This window comes from Apium graveolens, chromosome 9, assembly GCF_009905375.1.
Source record: "Apium graveolens cultivar Ventura chromosome 9, ASM990537v1, whole genome shotgun sequence".
Taxonomy (NCBI): domain Eukaryota; kingdom Viridiplantae; phylum Streptophyta; class Magnoliopsida; order Apiales; family Apiaceae; genus Apium; species Apium graveolens.
The window spans coordinates 144,184,708-144,203,614 of NC_133655.1; the positions used below are offsets into that span (position 1 = coordinate 144,184,708).

The 18,907-nt window shown below is 31.1% G+C and overlaps 3 protein-coding genes across 4 annotated transcripts; 1 reads left to right on the forward strand and 2 right to left on the reverse strand.

The window, feature by feature from the left end:
* Nucleotides 1–426: 426 nt before the first annotated feature.
* On the reverse strand, nucleotides 427–5,251 carry LOC141684293 (uncharacterized). Its single transcript, XM_074489209.1, has 10 exons — nucleotides 4,940–5,251; nucleotides 2,940–3,035; nucleotides 2,162–2,246; nucleotides 1,891–2,012; nucleotides 1,739–1,763; nucleotides 1,564–1,647; nucleotides 1,438–1,467; nucleotides 1,247–1,352; nucleotides 1,056–1,120; nucleotides 427–678 (listed from the first exon to the last, which is right to left on the reverse strand). The coding sequence occupies exons 1-9, from the start codon at nucleotides 5,027–5,029 to the stop codon at nucleotides 1,057–1,059; spliced, it is 702 nt and encodes a 233-aa protein (XP_074345310.1). The 5' UTR covers nucleotides 5,030–5,251; the 3' UTR covers nucleotides 427–678; nucleotide 1,056.
* A 5,421-nt stretch (nucleotides 5,252–10,672) lies between these two features.
* LOC141686827 (uncharacterized) lies at nucleotides 10,673–15,279 on the forward strand. 2 transcript variants are annotated; one of them, XM_074491908.1, is made up of 5 exons: nucleotides 10,673–11,306; nucleotides 11,423–11,469; nucleotides 11,574–13,379; nucleotides 14,007–14,142; nucleotides 14,326–15,279. In XM_074491908.1, exons 1-5 carry the CDS (start codon nucleotides 11,153–11,155, stop codon nucleotides 15,015–15,017), a joined length of 2,835 nt encoding a protein of 944 aa, XP_074348009.1. In that variant the 5' UTR covers nucleotides 10,673–11,152; the 3' UTR covers nucleotides 15,018–15,279. The 2 variants fall into 2 exon arrangements, with proteins under 2 accessions (XP_074348009.1, XP_074348008.1); XM_074491907.1 differs by having other exon boundaries at nucleotides 10,674–11,306; nucleotides 14,299–15,279.
* A 1,402-nt stretch (nucleotides 15,280–16,681) lies between these two features.
* Nucleotides 16,682–17,366, reverse strand: LOC141682764 (uncharacterized). The gene has a single exon (XM_074487457.1). It carries the CDS (start codon nucleotides 17,125–17,127, stop codon nucleotides 16,738–16,740), a length of 390 nt encoding a protein of 129 aa, XP_074343558.1. The 5' UTR covers nucleotides 17,128–17,366; the 3' UTR covers nucleotides 16,682–16,737.
* Nucleotides 17,367–18,907: the final 1,541 nt, after the last annotated feature.

Consider the following 18,907-nt stretch of genomic DNA (forward strand, 5'->3'; position numbering starts at 1 on the left):
ATCCTCAATTTTTGATTATCCCTCAAAACAAATATTGCATAAAATTTTAAACAATTATAATTTAATCGTATACTTAATTCTTCCAGAAAAATTTAGCATACAATTATTTAATTCATAAGATTAATAATGATGGGATTAGTTATCCCGGATTATTATCTCGGGATTATAATTATTCCAATAAACAAACGTGATCATAAAATTTAATTTTTATTGTTTGGGCACACATCACTAGACCCTTTACTGTGACATTACACTACGGCTCAACCAAATGAAAATACTATGTCTGCATATTTGGTTTAGTCATCCAAAATATGATGATAATCTTACTTAAAGCCTCTTTCTGACCATCTACGACTACAAGTGTGTTGGTTGACACTTTCAGAGAAGATAGACTGTCATGACATGACCAACAGGACAAATGATCAATACAATGCAATAGATTCCGGCTTATATTCCCAAGTCAATAAAATAGAATGAACCAAATGATGTTTAACTATACAACTTTATAATTGAAATGTTAACCCTGGAATGTGGGTGAAAGAATTAGCTAAAAAATTGTGCAAAATAGTACTGTCTTCTACAAGATTGGTATGATTGAATCACAGATGATATCCTGAATATGTAGATGAGTTTCTGATTTCAGAGTATCTTCGCAGTTCTGGACCGACGTCCCTAATCCTGGAGATCAAACTAAAGTTATCAGACAAGTATATCAACCATTTGAAATACAATATACAAATAAACGAGCAATTTGATTTTTTGCAGAAGCAGTAAAGCATACATAAAACACACAATAGACATAGACATGCAAAACTTTGTCCTTTAACGACTGTGATATATACACAATAAATTGCAACCAATTTACATTTCCTTTCAGGGGAAATCTTAAGCTGGCACCATACAGTGATACGGCATCCAGCTTCAGCTCGTATGTTCTAAAGGCATCTATTTATTTTTTTTTGTCACGATAGGCATGTTTTGTTATCCCAGACAAACAAGTGAAATATATGCCAATAAGCATATTGGAAGAAATGCAAAGGTTCCCCATTTAATACCTCAAGACAATATGACAAGTCCCAAGTACAATGCACCACAGAGAAATATGAAAGATATCATTCCCCTGTAAGAAAACACCTTTAACTGATGAGTGACAAAATTTTGGCGTCGAAAGACTTCAACAAATTTTGAAAAGGAAATTCCTCGAGGTAACAGTTTTTACCAAACTTTTAGGGCTTAAAAATCTCACCAGATAACTCCCCATCCAACCCCATTGCAAGGACATGGACAAACTTCAGCAAACTTTTCAGCATCACTAGAGTTCACCCTTCTAGAAATTAGATCATCATAGATATCTGTTGCATCAGATATAAGTCAGTAAAAATCAAATAAAATCTATTGGCAACTTTGGCACTGGTATTACTAAAGGATGATTTGTACCATAGACTGAGAACAAACTGTTCATGACGCCTGCAATTCCACAGATACAAACGGATGAGTAACATTTATTATCACTATAAAAGATAAGAAAAAATGAAATTAACAAGATATGAAACAAGTCTATACCTATGAAAAGAATGATATATCGAAGTATATGAATTGTAGTTTTTTCTTGAAGCACCCATATAATGGCAAGGAAAATTATAAAACCTGCAAGTTCAATGTGCAAGTACATATTATGAGAGAAGAATACCCACAACAAAAGTATAGTAGATTTTGTCAAGATCCAGGAATTACTGACCGATGCAGAGTCCGCGGAGAGTCCACTGTTTCATCAAAGTAAAGGACAATTTAAAACTACTTGTTCAAATAATTGATAAGACAATATCTAATAACTTTGGAAACTAGAATTGCTGATGCAGAGTTGTATGCGTAAATAACTATCTGTCTTACGTTCTTGGCAACAAAAAGTACAACAAGCAGAGCAACGGCTAAACAACCAGCAGCTATCCTTGCAGTCATAAGATTGGTGGATGCAAGGATGAAAACCATTCCCCAGAAAGATGAACCAAGATCTGGATGTAGAAATAATTTACATTCTCAGTGACATTGTATATTATTGAAGATTATACTATATAACTGCTTCCAATTTTGAACTTAAAAAATGTGGTACTAAAATGCAATATCAAAAGACATGGAAATTATGTAGTACAGAGCTAATTACATCCAGCCGGCAAGATCAACCAATAGGCACCACCGCGTGTTTGTGTCACCCCACCTTCATTTGCATGAACCTGCATTCCCACCACCTGCATAACAAAGTAGAACAAACAGAAAATTATGAAGTCTACTTTCTTACAAGCCCAAGTAACAACCTCTGTTGTATGAATTATGATATAATGTATAAATACAACCAATACGTGGAGCCTTATTACCTTAATGATGAAAACACAAGCTAAATATTCAAAAAATAGCACATTTTATTACAAGGGTCGAAGTTTCAAACTCACATTAATAAGGAAAAAGAAAAGAGGGACATATAAGGAAATATATATATTTAGAAAATAATTCATATGACGACTCCATGAACAAAATTACCGAAAGAAAACAAACTTTAGGGAACATGAAGGAAATTACTGGATATACCTATCCAACAAAATGTTCTAATGCAATTAGTAGTTTCGCTCAGGAACAGATAATGAAGATCATAGTTATTTTGTTTTACACGTTATATTCACATTTACGAAATATTTACTTTTATTGAACATAGTTGAAGGGAAAAGCTTTTACATACAGAATATAACTATGATATAACTTGCGTCACATGCTACAAGAAGAAAGACTTAAGTTTTGCCATGCATATGTAATGACCAGAGCAAAATATTTTCAAATCTGCATAAAGTAGAATCCATAATTTTAACTTTAATAATATACAAAGATAAAAAAAACTCAGAAATTAAAATATGTTTACACGCTTGCAAAAAGAGAGAAAACATTAATACCTCACCACATGTAAGCTTACAAGCGATTGCATGGCTTGCTTCGTGAAGAAAAACTGTTATCAACTTAAACGGTGTAAGAAGGAATGTCCTCCATAACTGTTACAACCAATAACATCAATATTAATTATTTTATTACGAAGCGTGCATCTAACATTTTTATAAAACTCCACCTCCGCAAAACTAGGACAAATCCCAATATAATATTTTACATCTTTTTATATATAATTTATTTATATTGTATTGTAAATTGTAAAATACACTACAAAAGCTCAAAAAAATGAAAAATCTTATATTTTACTTTTCCTCCTAATATAAGCTTCCCTGATACTTCTTCCACGTGTAACTGACACTCTTTAGTCTTTACTCTTTACCTAAAAGAAGGACGGATGCACTCTTCAAGTCTACTAATACTCCTTGGCCAGGTATCTTCAAATTCAATTTCAAGAATAGAAATGTAATTAAGTCAGGAAATATTGTGGTCGCGGTTTACCGACAAGAGAGGAAGAAAAGGAATATGGGTGTTGGTAGATTAATTAACCAAGTTTGATTGTTTTTCACTGATCAAAGAAAGTATGACGTGAGAAAACTCGATCTAATCTACATAAGGGCTGTAAAGTCCATAACAAAGAATAAATATATAGAACATTAGACGTTACTTTGTTAGTAATATTCAAAGAACAAGATAACTTGTTTGGATTATAGGTTTAGACATTCCTTATGATGAATTAACTACAATATAGAATTAAATTGGGTGATGATAAACAACCGAGAAATATTGTTGCCAACAATAGAATAAGACAACCCCATTCGTTAGATAGGTTTCTATTTATTACATATTTGTGAATTATCTTGTTTCTTTGTTTCTGTGTTGATATTGACATAGAGGACAAACATCCTAAAACTTATACCTCAATGTTGAAAATGTAAAAGAATTGAAGTCCCATGGTTAGATATAATCAAAGATGAAACTGATGGAATCAAACAAAGTGGGGTTGCACGTGGAACTTAAAAGGGAAAATATCTGAGTAATTGATCTGTTAATAAATTTGAAGGCCCATTTCATGGCAACATGATTTACACAACCCCACAACTACCTACAAAGAAATATATAATGTGGTATAAACTTTTGCATACTTACATATTATATTAGTTGTACTTGCTTGTCTTGACTTTAGAATTTTTCAAATATGATGCTAGAAGAATTTTTCTTACCAAAGAGTAAAGAGAAGAAATTTAAATAGATTAACGTTAAAATTTCTAGTTGAAGAAGATAACATAAGGTTTACAAGTCAAAGAAATCACTTTATGGACTTAATCAAAGGTCTAGACAATGGTACTCAAAATTTAAAAAGGCTAATTCTTTAATTGGTTTTGTATCTAAAAATTATGACAATTATGTCTGTAGTTTAAGAAGCATGGTTTGATTGTAATATTGTCTAATTAAATGTAAATGATACTATAATTACGAGCAAAAAGTGAGTTATAACTTTGTAGCAAATTTGAGAAAAAATCCAATGGCAAGGCATATAACATTCTAGATCCTAATCATAACAGAAGTTAATGTATGGTATGTTGTGCACACAATTTGTGAGTCTAGCTTAAATAAAGAATATTTTCTACGCAAATATTTTGTTGAGACATAGACAGAAAATCTATGAGGAATTCTAACTCGACGTAAATTAATCCAGGTGTCTTGTGATTATCATAAATTTTACCCCCATTGTACAGGTTCAGAACTAGCAATGTACATACTCGTAAACGTACACATGATGCAATTCATATAAAATTCTAAGTAAATGCTTTGGTAACTAGATTCCCTTGTTCATGGTAAGACAATCGTTGATTATACATACAAGACTAATTGAACATTCCAAGTGTAAATTGGACAGTTAAAGAATATATATGCAATTACTGTGTAGCTTAGAGAGAGAGAGGGAGAGAGAGAGAGAGAGAGACCATTGAGTTGATTATTTCATTACGAGAGAGAGAGGGGGTCTTACGGCGAGAATGACGAGGGTGTAGATTCCGACAGTGGTGAGAAAAGCGACTTGATCATCCTTACAACAATCTTTAAGCTCCCAATTTGCCATGCCCCTTCCCCCTTGTGTTTGAGTTGTATAATAAAGTTGTTACAACAACAGCAGCTTGTGAAGTTGAGTTGGGGTTTTATAGAGAGGGCAGAGAATATAGGGGAAAAGAAGAGAAAAGTCAAGGCGCCCCCGATCTCGATCGGTGACTACTGTTGGGTTGGACAGAGAAGCAAGCAAAAGAGAAAAATAGAAGAAAGATTCAAAAATGTTTCAAAAGCGTTGAGAATTGGTGAGGTGGGAGTGGTTAACACCCTAGCCTAGGCCTACCATACCTGGCTATGCCACGTCATAATTCTTTATTGGTTGTAGTTCAACTCATCATGGTTTTATTTTAAAAACCGTTACGATAATAGTGCTAAACTATAAATATGTTATATTGTGTACCTATGAAAATAATTCAATGCTAATATATGTAAAATAATACAATAATGATAAATATAGAATTAAATATAAATATTAGATGTAAATTATATTTCGTGTACATATATTAGGTGTCAAATCACATGCAATTTTAAATTTTACAAACTCTTAAATATAAATGTTAGATACGTAAATATATCAAATGCGATTAGAGGTGAGGGGTTGGGTGATTTGAAAGGTCTAAATGGAATCAAATCAAAATCATCATTTTTTAAAATTTTAATCTGAAAATATATCATTATATAAAAAATCAAACTAAATCAATCTATTTAAAACTATTCAGGTTAGTTTGGTCTCAATTTAAACCTTTTTAATTTATAAAAAGTTAGAAATTAAATTAAATTTGAACTTGAAAAATAAAAATCGAAACTTTATATTATATTAGACATGTATATTATATATTCTAATCATTTCAAAAATAATATATATATATATATATATATTATGACCTTGATAAATAAAAGAGCGGTAAGAACATGAGAAAATTGTGACCAATTATTATGCTTTAATTGGAAAAAATATAAAATATAATACATATATAAATGTTAATATCTTAAAACAAAATATATTAAATGAATTCTTTCAAATGTTTTAGTTTTTACCTATTTTGTAAATTATAGTTTTATTATTAATATATGAATATTATTGTTTTAATATAATGTTTCGTTTGGTTTGCTTCGGTTTGGTTCGGTTTTTTCGATCAGTTTGGAGGTAAAAAATGAAATCAAACCGAAAAAATTGATTTTTAAAAAAGTCAGTCCATAACCAAATCAAAGCGTTAATAAACCATAAAATTCAGTTTGGTTGGTTTGGATCGATCTATTTCAATAAATTCGGTTAATTTATACCCCTACATCCGATCCTAAATTTTAAAAACTCTCACTTTGAATACTTGCACTTCGAATATTTTTGTAATCTTTGTAATTCCATCAACTCAGTTTAACTAAGTTACTTTTATAGGGGTATTTCAATATTTTTTATATCCATTTTCTTTTCTCAAAAGTCAAAACCCATTATCTCCAATTATATCAAATATAACGATTAGCCAATTAGGATTAGAGTTAGTGTTACAAACTCTGCTTGTAAGATCAATAAATGATTTTGAATTGTTTCGAAAATAAAAACACCTTGTGTTTATAGTCCAATTGAAATGCTAGAAAAGCTTTACCTCAATCTTGCATTTAATCGTCTCCAAAAGTTGGTAAATTTTAAAACTCAATTCCAGGTCACAGGTCTAAAATTGGGAGTTTTTTTGTTTCTAGATATTTTTCATTGATTTAAATATTATGAGTAGTTATATCTACTTATTTGCAATCGATTTATACATAAATTTGTATTTTTTTGTGTTCGGTTTTGACATAATTGAAAAGTTGATGTTTGCTGGAATGTTCTTAAGTTTTTTGGGTTATTTAGCTTGTTTTGACTATCATTCGTTAATTATTTGTAACTGAGAGATGTGGTGATGTTTTGGATATTGTATTATAATCATATCTATTATATATAATAGAGCAATTAGGGGGTTCATTGAGACAATTTAATCATTTGAAATTACTAAATATCCCTCATTAATTTGTATTAATAAATATTAAATTTAGTAACATATATTAATTACATCTAGCTCATTAATTACTAATAATTATATATTTAATATTATTTCATTATTGTATATTAAAAACTTATACTTATAATTACACGTGTACTTTTATAAGTATAGACTAAAATTCTAATATTATTATAATTTTATATATCTATTATTTTTCACATTTAATATGTCGTATGTCTCATTTTAATTATTTCAATTAAATTTTAAGAAACTCTAATTCGAACGAAAAAAAAATATCGTATTTTTATTTAGATATGTATAACACTTGGATTATAAGTTCACAACACACATTTAACACACATGTACTCTTGTGTTAAATTAAAAATCGTATAACTCATTTTCACACATTTAACATTTAAATACATACATCTCTCTATATATATACATATATATACACATATATACATATATACAATATATAAGAAATGAAGCTAACTAAAACAAATGAGCTACTCTCTCGGTCCCTTTGAATAGTTTACATGTCTGAGGAAGTGTCCGACACGCATTTTAAGGTGTATAAAAAGTATAGTTATGTAACTTATTTTTACAATTTTCTTTTTCTGAATAAAAGCTGAATGTTTTAATTTTTATTTAGAAAAACAAAATTGTAAAAAAAAATTATAGAACTATACTTTATATGCACCTTAAAATGCGTGTCGAACACTCTCCAAAAAATGTAAACAATTGAAAAGGACGGAAGGAGTATATTTTTTCGTAATCGATTAACAAAAACTAGTCAAGTAATGAATTTTCATGTCATATGATAACAATTATGGAATTTTAAAATTTTAAACACTTTCAAGTACATTTTTTACGAAAATACAAAATTGAAAAGAAGTGCATCTCACATCATGCCATATTTTTCAATTCTAAAACATGTACACATTTCATTAACATAAAAAGTTTTGAAAATGTTTGTGTCTCATATCGGTTATAAAATACAAAGGCCAAAAAAAAACTCATTATCAAAGACTGTACACAAACAAAAATAACTTCCCGTAACAGGAAATATATATTCTATTTCACAAACATGCATACAAATTTTATAATAATTGATATTAGATCGTTTCCGTGCCTCGCACGGGCTAAAGAACTAGTTGTATATAATATTATATCTGGACATTCTATCTGTTTAAATAGTAGCATAATATTATTTTTTTTATTCATGATTGTATTAATTATTTTAATAAAATATAATTTTAATTGTCTATCTTTAACTATATCAGATTAATGATAGAGATTGTTTTTTTTGCGGTACATGATCAACATTTTAAACAATAAATCTATTATTCTTATTATATATAAAGAAATAATTTATAGAATAAGTGATAAAAGTACAAAAATTAGATAGTAATTATAGGCATTTCTTATTATAAAATAAAATAATAGGTTATGTCATAAATTTTAAAAAATTAATATTAAATTTTCAGATATTATAAAATCGATAATTGATTAATTGATGATATTATTTTTTTGCACAATCAGAAACCGTCTTACTGAAAGTAAATGTGTTTAATCATATGTCAGTTATTTAGAATTCTTTTATTCACAATGAACAATCCAAAATCGTCAATAAAAAATTATTATATTATTTTATAATTATTATATTATTTTAAAATTATTATATATTTTATTCAAGACAATGTTTATAATAGGTAGATATTGTTACTTAGAGAGTGTATTTAGTTGGGATTTTGAAGGATTTTTATGGATTTTGAAAATTATGGGATATTCAATTTGGATTTTAAATAATCCTTTAAAATCTGATGTTATTCAACAATGATTAAAAAAAGTCTTTTAAAATATGAGTATATTCAATTTAGATTTTAAAAATTCAATCAAAATTTGGTGGTATTCGACTTGGATTTTAAAAAATCAATGAAAATCTGATGGTATTTAAAAATCCGTGGATTTTCCTTTATTTTAAAAAGTTACGGATTTTGATGGATTTGTTAGTATATTTTTAATATCTTGAAATTTCTTCAAAATATATGAGATTTTGATGGATTTTTGAAAAATGCCAAAAATTTGGAAGACTCTACAAAATTTTGAAATCAACCCCATCAAAATTCGCGAACAATTGAAATGAAAGAGAATATTTTAAAATCCATAACAATATTTTAAAATACCTAAGGCTTAGTTACAATATATGGTACCTACTCTCTACCATTTAAACTGTAGTTCTTCTTAAACTCTCTTTATTCAAAACTCAAACCCTTTCACATTTATTTAAATAAATAATAAAAAACTTAGAGAAAGATACACTATAAGATTCTAGTATGAAAATTTATAATGCTAGTCATAAAAATAAATTACAATAAATAAAAAATAAATTATGATTAAAGAAAAAATAATATTATTGTCACACACGATTATAATTTAAATACTAAATTTCAATCCAAAAATAGATATTACACTATCATTAATAACGAATATTTAAAATGAAAAACAATCCGTAAATACTCCCTCCGTCCCTAAAAACGTTTCCTCTTTATGTTGGACACGTTTGCCAATTCACACTTTTGATTTTTGTGTTGGACACGTTTGCCAATGCACACTTTTGATCGTTAATATCTTTAAATTCGTATTAGTATTAAATATAAAAATTTCACTGTATTAAAGTACTGATAAATACGAATCCAATGAGATCACTCTTGACTATGTTTGATATTATAGATTATACGTAAATTAGTAGTTAATCGCTTATCGTGAACGGTACCGAAAGTCAATATACGAACATCATTTTAGGACGGATGAGTATTGATGAAGTTATATTGGGCGAGGGGGTTGGGAATTGCGATTGTATCAGATGTAGATATTTGTTATCCTACGCACCTCAATAATGTATTGTATTGTCTCATTCTGTCTGTTGTACTCTCTGGCCTTTGCTGCTGTAACTGTAAGCACTGTTGCTTCTTGCCGGGAGCAGCCATTTTCACGGCACATTGTTTCCTTTTTTTTAACCATCACCTCTCCTTTTGCTTTTCCATTTTATTCATTCTCTCCTCTACATTTTTTTGCTTAATACTTGTGTACATTTTTATATTAAGAAATTTTTGCAGGAGGTTTCTGTATTAACCCCTATAAATTCCAAATTAGAGCATGAGAAAGACAATTTTATTTTACACAATTTTAAGTATGATTTCTTTCTAATTCAATGATTCATATCATTTTTCCAAAACTCTTATACAATACGAAATGATTTGATTAGAAAAATGTTATTTTCAAAATACATTTTTTTCTTGAGCACAATAAAATAGTTCAAGTGATAAATTGATAAATAACTTATTTCTTGTTCATGTTGTACCGGGTTCTAGTTGATTCTTTCTCGATCTGAAATTTAATAAAACAAAACACGGTTAAAATTTAAAAAATGTGGTCCCTAATTCTAAGTTAATAAAATACCATATTCTTTTATCATACTTTGTATATAGGTACTTATTCGAATTTCCAACTGAATTGGATGATCTCATTTATTTAATGCAAACTACAATAATTTTGAGCACAAAACTGAAAACAGAATGGCAAAAAATCAAAATTATTATTAGTTGGACTTGGACCCTCAAGGCCTCTTTCTGACTTTCTGCAAACAACGCACAAGCATACAATATTGTTACACAAAAACAGCAAAATGAGCCATATTATTCAGCAAAGTGGATGATTTGATTGTAAAAAATGTACCCATATCCACTGAATTATTACAATGCCTATAATATCCTAGACATGCTCAAGGACAGTACTACTCAGAGCTACCAACACTCCTTTTTGGAGTATATGTTTGTTAGTACTTACTTTCCACTCTTACTTTTCATATTTTTAGCCTGTCATAACTATTTCTCCTGCTTTTTTCTACTTTCTTGTGAAACCTTTGTTTGTATCTCTCCTCCACACTCCACATATCTCCAAAGATTCTATCTTTTTTCTTTCTTGCTCTAGTCACTCTTCTTGAAATAGACATATGTATAATGTATGTGAATATGATAATGTAGGGGTTATTGTTTCTGGGTTTTTGTTGGTAAGTGTGTGTAATTAGTGGGTGCTACTTGTTTTTGGTGATTGTATGAGAATTTGGTGAATAGGGTTTTGTGTAGATTGTGAAGATGAGTGATGCAGGAGGGTCTGTCTTGGCTATTACTGAGAAAAAGGCTCAGAGACCAAGTGGTGGTGGTTGTGTTGGTATTTTCTTCCAGCTGTTTGATTGGAACAGAAGGTTTGCTAAGAAGAAGTTGTTTTCAAACAAATTGCTTCCATTAGGTCAGTACTGTTTTGTTTTCCTGTTTTGTCTCTTTCTTGTGTTTGTAATCTTGTTTTTAAGTTTTTGTTAGGAAGTGAGAATAAATTTGTGATTTGTTATTTGATTGCGAAAACAGGTTCCAAGAAGTTTGGAACTGATGATAAGTCGCCTAAGCTTAGACTGGTGTGTATGTTATTTGATTTTGGTACTATGTTCATTCGTATTTTAGGCATTAGTTTAGAAGTGTTTACTTATTGAGCTGATTATTTTGTGTGGATTGTTGATAGATGTCTGATGAAAAAAATGAATCTTTTTCAAATGGGAAGAGAAACGGGACACGTAATGTTGATTATGGACAAAAACAAACAATGAGAACTCCAACATTGGTGGCTAGGCTAATGGGCTTGGATTCTTTGCCTGCTGTGCAAAGGAATAAGTCGAAGAAAAGCTATGAGATAGGGCTTGGTAAGGGCGGTAAATTTGCTAGTGATTGCTGTCCGTTTGACAGCCAACAGATACAACTCGAAAAGGAGGGATCTAAGCATGTGTCGAGGCCTCAGAAGCTACAGAAGACGGGAATTTTTGAAAAACGAGCAGTGAGCAGGTTTGGAGCTGAGGGGTTGCAATTTAAGAGTGTATTGTCTAGATCAAGTAAGCATCATCAGCCAAAATTTGTCTCACCAGTGAAGAGTCCCAAAAGTCTTTCGAAGAAAAATGCATCTCGGTTGATAGGTGCTGCTACTAGAATATTAGAACCTGGGTTGCAAGCTAGAAATAGAGCAAAATGTAGTCTACCTGATCCAAGTGAAAGGCATCATAATCCAACAGATAGCCACCTGGTCGAGGCAGGAACAGCTGTGTCCAAGGATCAAGAAGGAAGTTCTACATATTATGAAAATGGGGTCAAGCTATCCAGGGGACAAACTTCTTGTGAAAATTATGGCAAATTTGTTGATGCTCTGGAATCTATATCATATTTGGAAGAACAGCGATCCGTTTCAGATTACATGAATTGTTCTTCATTTGGATTTGAAAGTGGACAAAGATCATCTCTGTCATCCCTTGAACAAGAAAATGAGAGCATTTTCCCGAAAAGTCCTGACAAATCCAGTGATTGTGATTTTCAATCACACCTCAATATAAATCCTCGAGCTGAGCATAATTTAAAGAGGGCAGCTCTTCAAAAAGGTGGTCAAACTCGGTGGCAGTTGACAAGCCAACAGTATCCGAGACAAGAGGCTTCACCTTCATCAGTCTGCTACGACCAAAAAATTTGTGAGCGAAACCAAAGGATACTGGGAATGGATAGAATCTCACCAAGGTCTATATATTCAGTTGACTTGAGTGAAGAACCCCTAAATCAGAGACCAAATGGTCGCAGCTCAAGAAATCATGGTAAATTAGACAACTGCAGGTATGTCTCAGAGAGAAGATCAATTGATAGGCGATATGATCCATTATCCTCTGCAAGGAAGCGAAGATCTGTAAATGTAGCTAGACAAGGTGATGTTCCCAGCTTTGCTGGTTCCCCTCTTAATAAACAAAAAAATAGTAATTGCAATGCCCTGGATCAAATAATTGTAAGAGGGGATGATCAATTCACAAACGTTTCCTACATTGGTAGCAACTTGGCTCATCCGGGAGAGATTATCAAAATCAGTGACACCAACGATGGTGATGTTTCCTTCACATTCAGTTCCTCAAAGAAGAACTTAGACAGAATACAAGCAAAAAGAGATGTTAGGGGATATCAAAGTGAATGTACTTGTAGCCACAATTCACAGAGAAATTCTGCATTAGATACAATCAACAGAAAGAGCCAGACTTGCTTTCAGAAATTGTCTCCTTCTACAGAAGATACATTAAGTGTACTTCTAGAACAAAAGCTAAAAGAATTAAATAGTCAAGAGGAGAATGAGAAGCCACTAGGAGGTTCCCCACTTAAGCGAACATCTGCCATGATACTTCAAGAGCTAATATCTGCCTTATCTGGAGAGAGGTCTTTCAATGCTAATTATGTGGTTTCAAGGCCAACTGGGATGGGCAATTCATCTTGCTGTGAGCATACCTCAGATTTACATCCATCTTTCCAGGTTTGTTAACCTATATGATTATACATGATGCGACTAACCATATTAGAAATTTATTTTTTTCCTTTTGCATTATAAGTTTCCAACAGTGTAGCAGTCTGGCGTGAAGGCATCTATTGTTAGTACCTTATAGTTGTTAGTATTATTATTATTATTATTAAAATAAGTGCAATAAGTGCATCAAGTTTCGTATTTATCTAGAATTATCATTGACTGTGGTGCTGCACTAAGTAAAACTTGCCCTTTATTGTCATGGCAAAAGTTTTATGAAATTTACAATTGTGTGTTCGATAATAGTTGAACTCCTTGATTCCTATAATAGTTGGATAACTTCAAGAAAAGAGCTGAATGTAAGTCAAAACATATACATTTAAAAAAATCCTGTTTGTTGATCAACGGTTATGCACTTACAAATATCACATTAGTTAGTTCTATTCGTTAATTTGCCTCCTTGAATGCCATAGTTGTAATTTGTGGCTCCTCCTAATTATGTAATTATGATCTATCTCTATTGTCTTGGTGTGCTTTTTCTTATGGGTTTATTCACTGGCTTCCTTCTAAACTCATTGATAAAGTTGTCAACAGTTCTGTGATGCTTCACTCTAATTGTAATTTTCGTCTTTTTGGCAGCCCAAACAGAAACCAACAGAAACTCAATTCAGGTATTTAAATGATAGCAACAACAAAAATATGAGCCCATTATCTGTTCTTGAAGCTTCTATTGCAAATGAGAGCTGCTTATCGAGCAGTGTTGATGATGGTTCAGGTTAGGGACCAGAACTATTGCTGTTATCAGTAGCAGATAATTTTTTTTTATTATCCATAACACCGGTTCTTCTAATTTATATTAGAAGCTTTTTCTTTTTTCCTGGTATTTGATTTAGTTTATCTTGCTTGCCTTGGCATTCACTTCAAATCACAGTTCATAAACTGCAAGTTGATTTCATAGATATGTCATACAATGAAGCACAACAATTTGAGCCTGGTGTAGATCGTTTGCATGGGGAAACTTCATTAAGAAACGGAAGTCCTTGTATAGAGCTCGTGGCTGATTTTGTCAACAGTATCTCCAATGTTGTGTGTTGTATGGACCTTGTCGACTCGAGATTAAAAGGAAGCAAGCTGGCCCATGCTGAGGAAGTCATATTAAATGCTGAATTAGTATTTGGGAATACATTTCGACATAATTTGGATGAGATAAAAGGTTTCTCAGTATGCTGGTTTATTGTCAACAAACTGGAAGCTCTTGGTAGTGTTTTATGGACGAACTTTGGATGCTTTTCCGAATCTCAGGATACCGAGGGGAATCTACTTAAAGGATTTCTTTTTGATTGTGTCATCGAGTACTTGGATTCAAGATATTTTCCAAGCATGAAAGGTGGTATTAAAACTTGGAGAGACCTGCCATTATCCATGAATGACGAAATGCTGATTGCGGAGGTGGTAGAGGAAATTAGAAGCTGGACAAGTTACGGTAATTTTGTTTTGGATGAGATAGTGGAGAGGGAAATGAGCAAATGGACTAATTTTGATGTAGAAACTTTTGAAACCAGTGTTGCAATTGATGAAGACATACTACATTCTTTGGTAGATGAAATTGTGACTGACCTTTGGAAAAGAAATCTAAATTCGTATGTATAGGTGGAGATGGTGTCCTGGCTAGTCGTAGCTTGTCAAAGCCATGCAGCTGCTATTTCTTCTCACTAGTTAACAACTTAAAACGCAGGTACAGTTTTATTATTCTTGCACTGATTATCTTCTAGTACCTAAAAGAGGTGCTAAGTTTGTCTGTAAAGTTGAAGAATGGTATCTATTGACACAAGCTAGTATTGTGAATCTACTTGTGTTATATTACTCTTTGCTCAATTTGACGAAAAACTATTGCATCTTCTCCTCCATGAAACATATGTTTATCACCTCATCTCCTTGCTACATAGAAGTGCATAACTATAAAGCATAAACTTGTTATTTTATTGGTATTTGGTAATGATCTGTAGTCTGTACTAACTCTGCAGGTTTTAGAGTTGCTTACCATCATTCATGATGTGTAGAACTAGTTTTTCAGTTTATCTTTAAAATTGCAACCATTGCAAGTGCAAGGCTAACTGTGAATACACACACCTTCATGCAAAAGGTATGAGTATTTGTCCCTCCAAGACCTCAACTGTCACAAAAACTTGTTGTGGTGCCGGTTGTGGCATAATTTTTTGTTGACATGAATGTATGAAGTGTTTCACTTCTCAGGCTTCTTTGTCTTGGGTTATTCAAACTGTTCCCGATATAACGTGCCTGCCGTACCACTTGAAATGTTTAACTTGCTTGTCAGAATTCAATGCAGTTTAGTTTGGAACCATTTTTTAATTTTTGGCGGCTTTCAAATTGTTGAATTTCATACCCAAACGCTCTCCGCAGTCCCCTGAAAGTGAAGTTCCGGCATTATAATCTGACATTATAATGGGACATTTTAAAGGGGCGGCCAAGTTTGACAACATTTGCCACCTGAAACCCGGCTGTATAAGCAAGCTATATTGATACAGTAGAACCTCAATAAATTAATGAATAATCTCAACAATTGAAAATGAATATTTTTTCCAATCCCAAAAATAATATAATAAAGATAACATATTTTTTACCTTGATAAATGAATAATATTAAATAATAGATAAAATATTTCAGTTCAAGAATATTTATTTATCAAATTTTTACTTGCATATTGTGTGATTTCGCAACATATTATTCTACAATTTTGTCCTCTCTTTTTTTCTTAATACAAGTTCATTACTGGAAAGCACACGACCTTTGTATCACTTTTTAGCCTAATATTTATATAAAATCCAACGACAAAAAATAAATTCATATTAGTATATTGCATTTCCCTCTGTTTTCGGGTAATATAATATAATAAAGTTTGTGCAAAAATAAAATTTTCCTGTAATTTTCTTTTTCCCGATATTTCTGATTACAGAATGCAAGTTCCTAATTTTTCATTAGGAAAGAAAATTCCAAAATATTTTGGTGCTTTATTTTTATTTTTTTAAAGTTAGCAGATTTTGGAGTAACTAAATTTTTTTAAAAAACAAATAGCTCTCATGGACACAAATTTTAGAATTACTTGAAAATTTGAAAACCTAATAGTTCTCAGCACAATGGCACAATCTGGTTGAATTATAATTACATAACCCAGAACAATTAATTTCCAAACTCATTATTTAATGGAAGATTTAGTTTATATTTACAGAATATTATAATTAGAGTCATGTATAAACTCAAAAGAAATAAAGAAGAAATAATAATATTATTAGCAGTATATATCCGTGCAAATACGCAAAAAACAGAAAGCGTAGTGGACTAGTGGTAGTGTTTATTCATGTATGGTAACAAGTACAGGTCTCCATGCTTTTCTAAGCAACCTCTGCCGCAACGCCACCGACCACGGCCGCACCGCACGCGCACCGCTACTTCTCCACCCCGATTCATCACTAACACGACTACTCATCTCTTCAGATCTCGGCGGAGACACAGACGATGACGACGATATAAACAAATCCTTGAGCTTATTATTCTTAACACTGTTTTTTTCCTCAGGGGGAGGTAATCTACGGCAAACGTCGGTGGCGGTACGAGTGAGAAGCATACGGAGAGTCTTGCGGCGACGGAGGTTGATGATTGGGCTTGTGGTTGGGCTTCGTGTTGGGCTGTTGGGGATGGAGCATTGGGTGGCTAAGAGCTTGAATTTGTGGAGAGTGGCCATTTGGTTAGTGGATCTGAGAGATCTGATAGATGGAATGGAATGAATGTGTGTGTTTTTAGCTAGTTTTGGTTAAAGCTTGGGGGGAGGGAGAGATATGTTGAGAGAGAGACAGAGAGAGATGGGGATAAAGAGATTCTTTGTTTTTTTATTGAGGGAGGGAGGAAGGGATGAAGCAAAGTCGTTAGAATAACAGACTCGCCAATTAATGCATTCTCTCTGTGAGTCGTGACTGAGTGTTGGGATTCTTAATAAACCCAACTTTATTTTAAAGACTTGGATAATGGCTGGTGTAAATTAGTTTAGAGTTTTTTTTTTAATATACGTACCTGCACCGAAAATTATAAATTTTGGATGTATCCGATTCGGATTTTAGAGAATTTATAAAATTTATTTATTTTAAATGATTGTTGTTGATTTTTAATGATTTTAATTTTTACACAAATTTTAACGAAGTCGTTGAATAAATCTCGTAAAATCTTAGAGCATCTTCAAGGTATTGTTAAAACTATTAGCTAAAATAATTTAAAATATAGATTATTTAAAACTTTATAAGGTTATTTACTAGATGAAGTTGACTATAATTATCGGCTATATTTTAGAAATAGTATGTTATTATTATTTCAGTTTATTATAAATAGAATGTATTGTTTGAATATGATAGCAGATTACGTGTAATTTAACTGCAGGTTATTAGAAATTCGATAAATATAGTCAACATAGAGAGACTGACTAAATTTTTAGTTAAGGATGCACCATTGGAGCGAATAATTTTTTACATAATATTTAAATATATATTAATGATATGTTTGACACATTTTTAGCTAATGGTTCATTCTCGTTGGAGATGCTCTTATTGATTTGAGTAGATATTTTTACAAATCCCTCAAAATCTCTTCGATTTCGCTAAAATTTATAAAAACTTAAAAATACACTAACAAATTCATCAAAATCTACAATTTTATATAATACAAAAAAATCATGAAATTCTGAATACCGCCAGATTTTATTGGATTTTTTAAAATCAAAATTGAATATCACTGAATTTAATGGATTTTTTAAAATCTAAATTGAATATCCTATATTTTAAAAAACTTGTTTTAATTTATATTGAATACCATCATTACAAAGGATTTTTAATAATGCAAATTGAATATTCTAGGATTTTCAAAATTAAAAAATATTATTTAAAATCACAATTAAATACACTCTTCTTAGATTATTTTGATGTAGTTTTTGTATATGTAGGGAAAATAATAATCAATTAAAATGATTTAAATTTATGAAATTTTTTGCTTAAGATTTGTTCATGGATAAAAATTAGAAAAATCAGTTTGAGAATTTTTTAGCATGTACCGAAAGACATATAATAAATAGTAATATTAATGAAATTGAATTTTTTTTTTAGTATTTTTTGACTGGTTCTTATTTTTATATTGATAAAATTATTGTATATACATACATTGATATGTATGTGATAGGGATAAATAAATCCTGATTACATAATTAAATATTACAGTTTGGGCTGCAAGGCCCAATAAGAAGATGTATGACATTCAGACCAGAAAGGTTAACATGTTGATCAGGCCTGATGGACCAGATCAGGCATGATGGAACAAAGAAGGCCCAAAAACCCAGATTATTTATTAATTTCGTAATTAATAAATAAGGGAGAAAAACAGCTATTAAGATAAGTCCTAGTGGGGATATAAATCCTTGTAGATTGGCCTCCAAGGAACCTCATGGGATAAGGAATCAGCTTCCTACTCCCTAGAACTCCTAA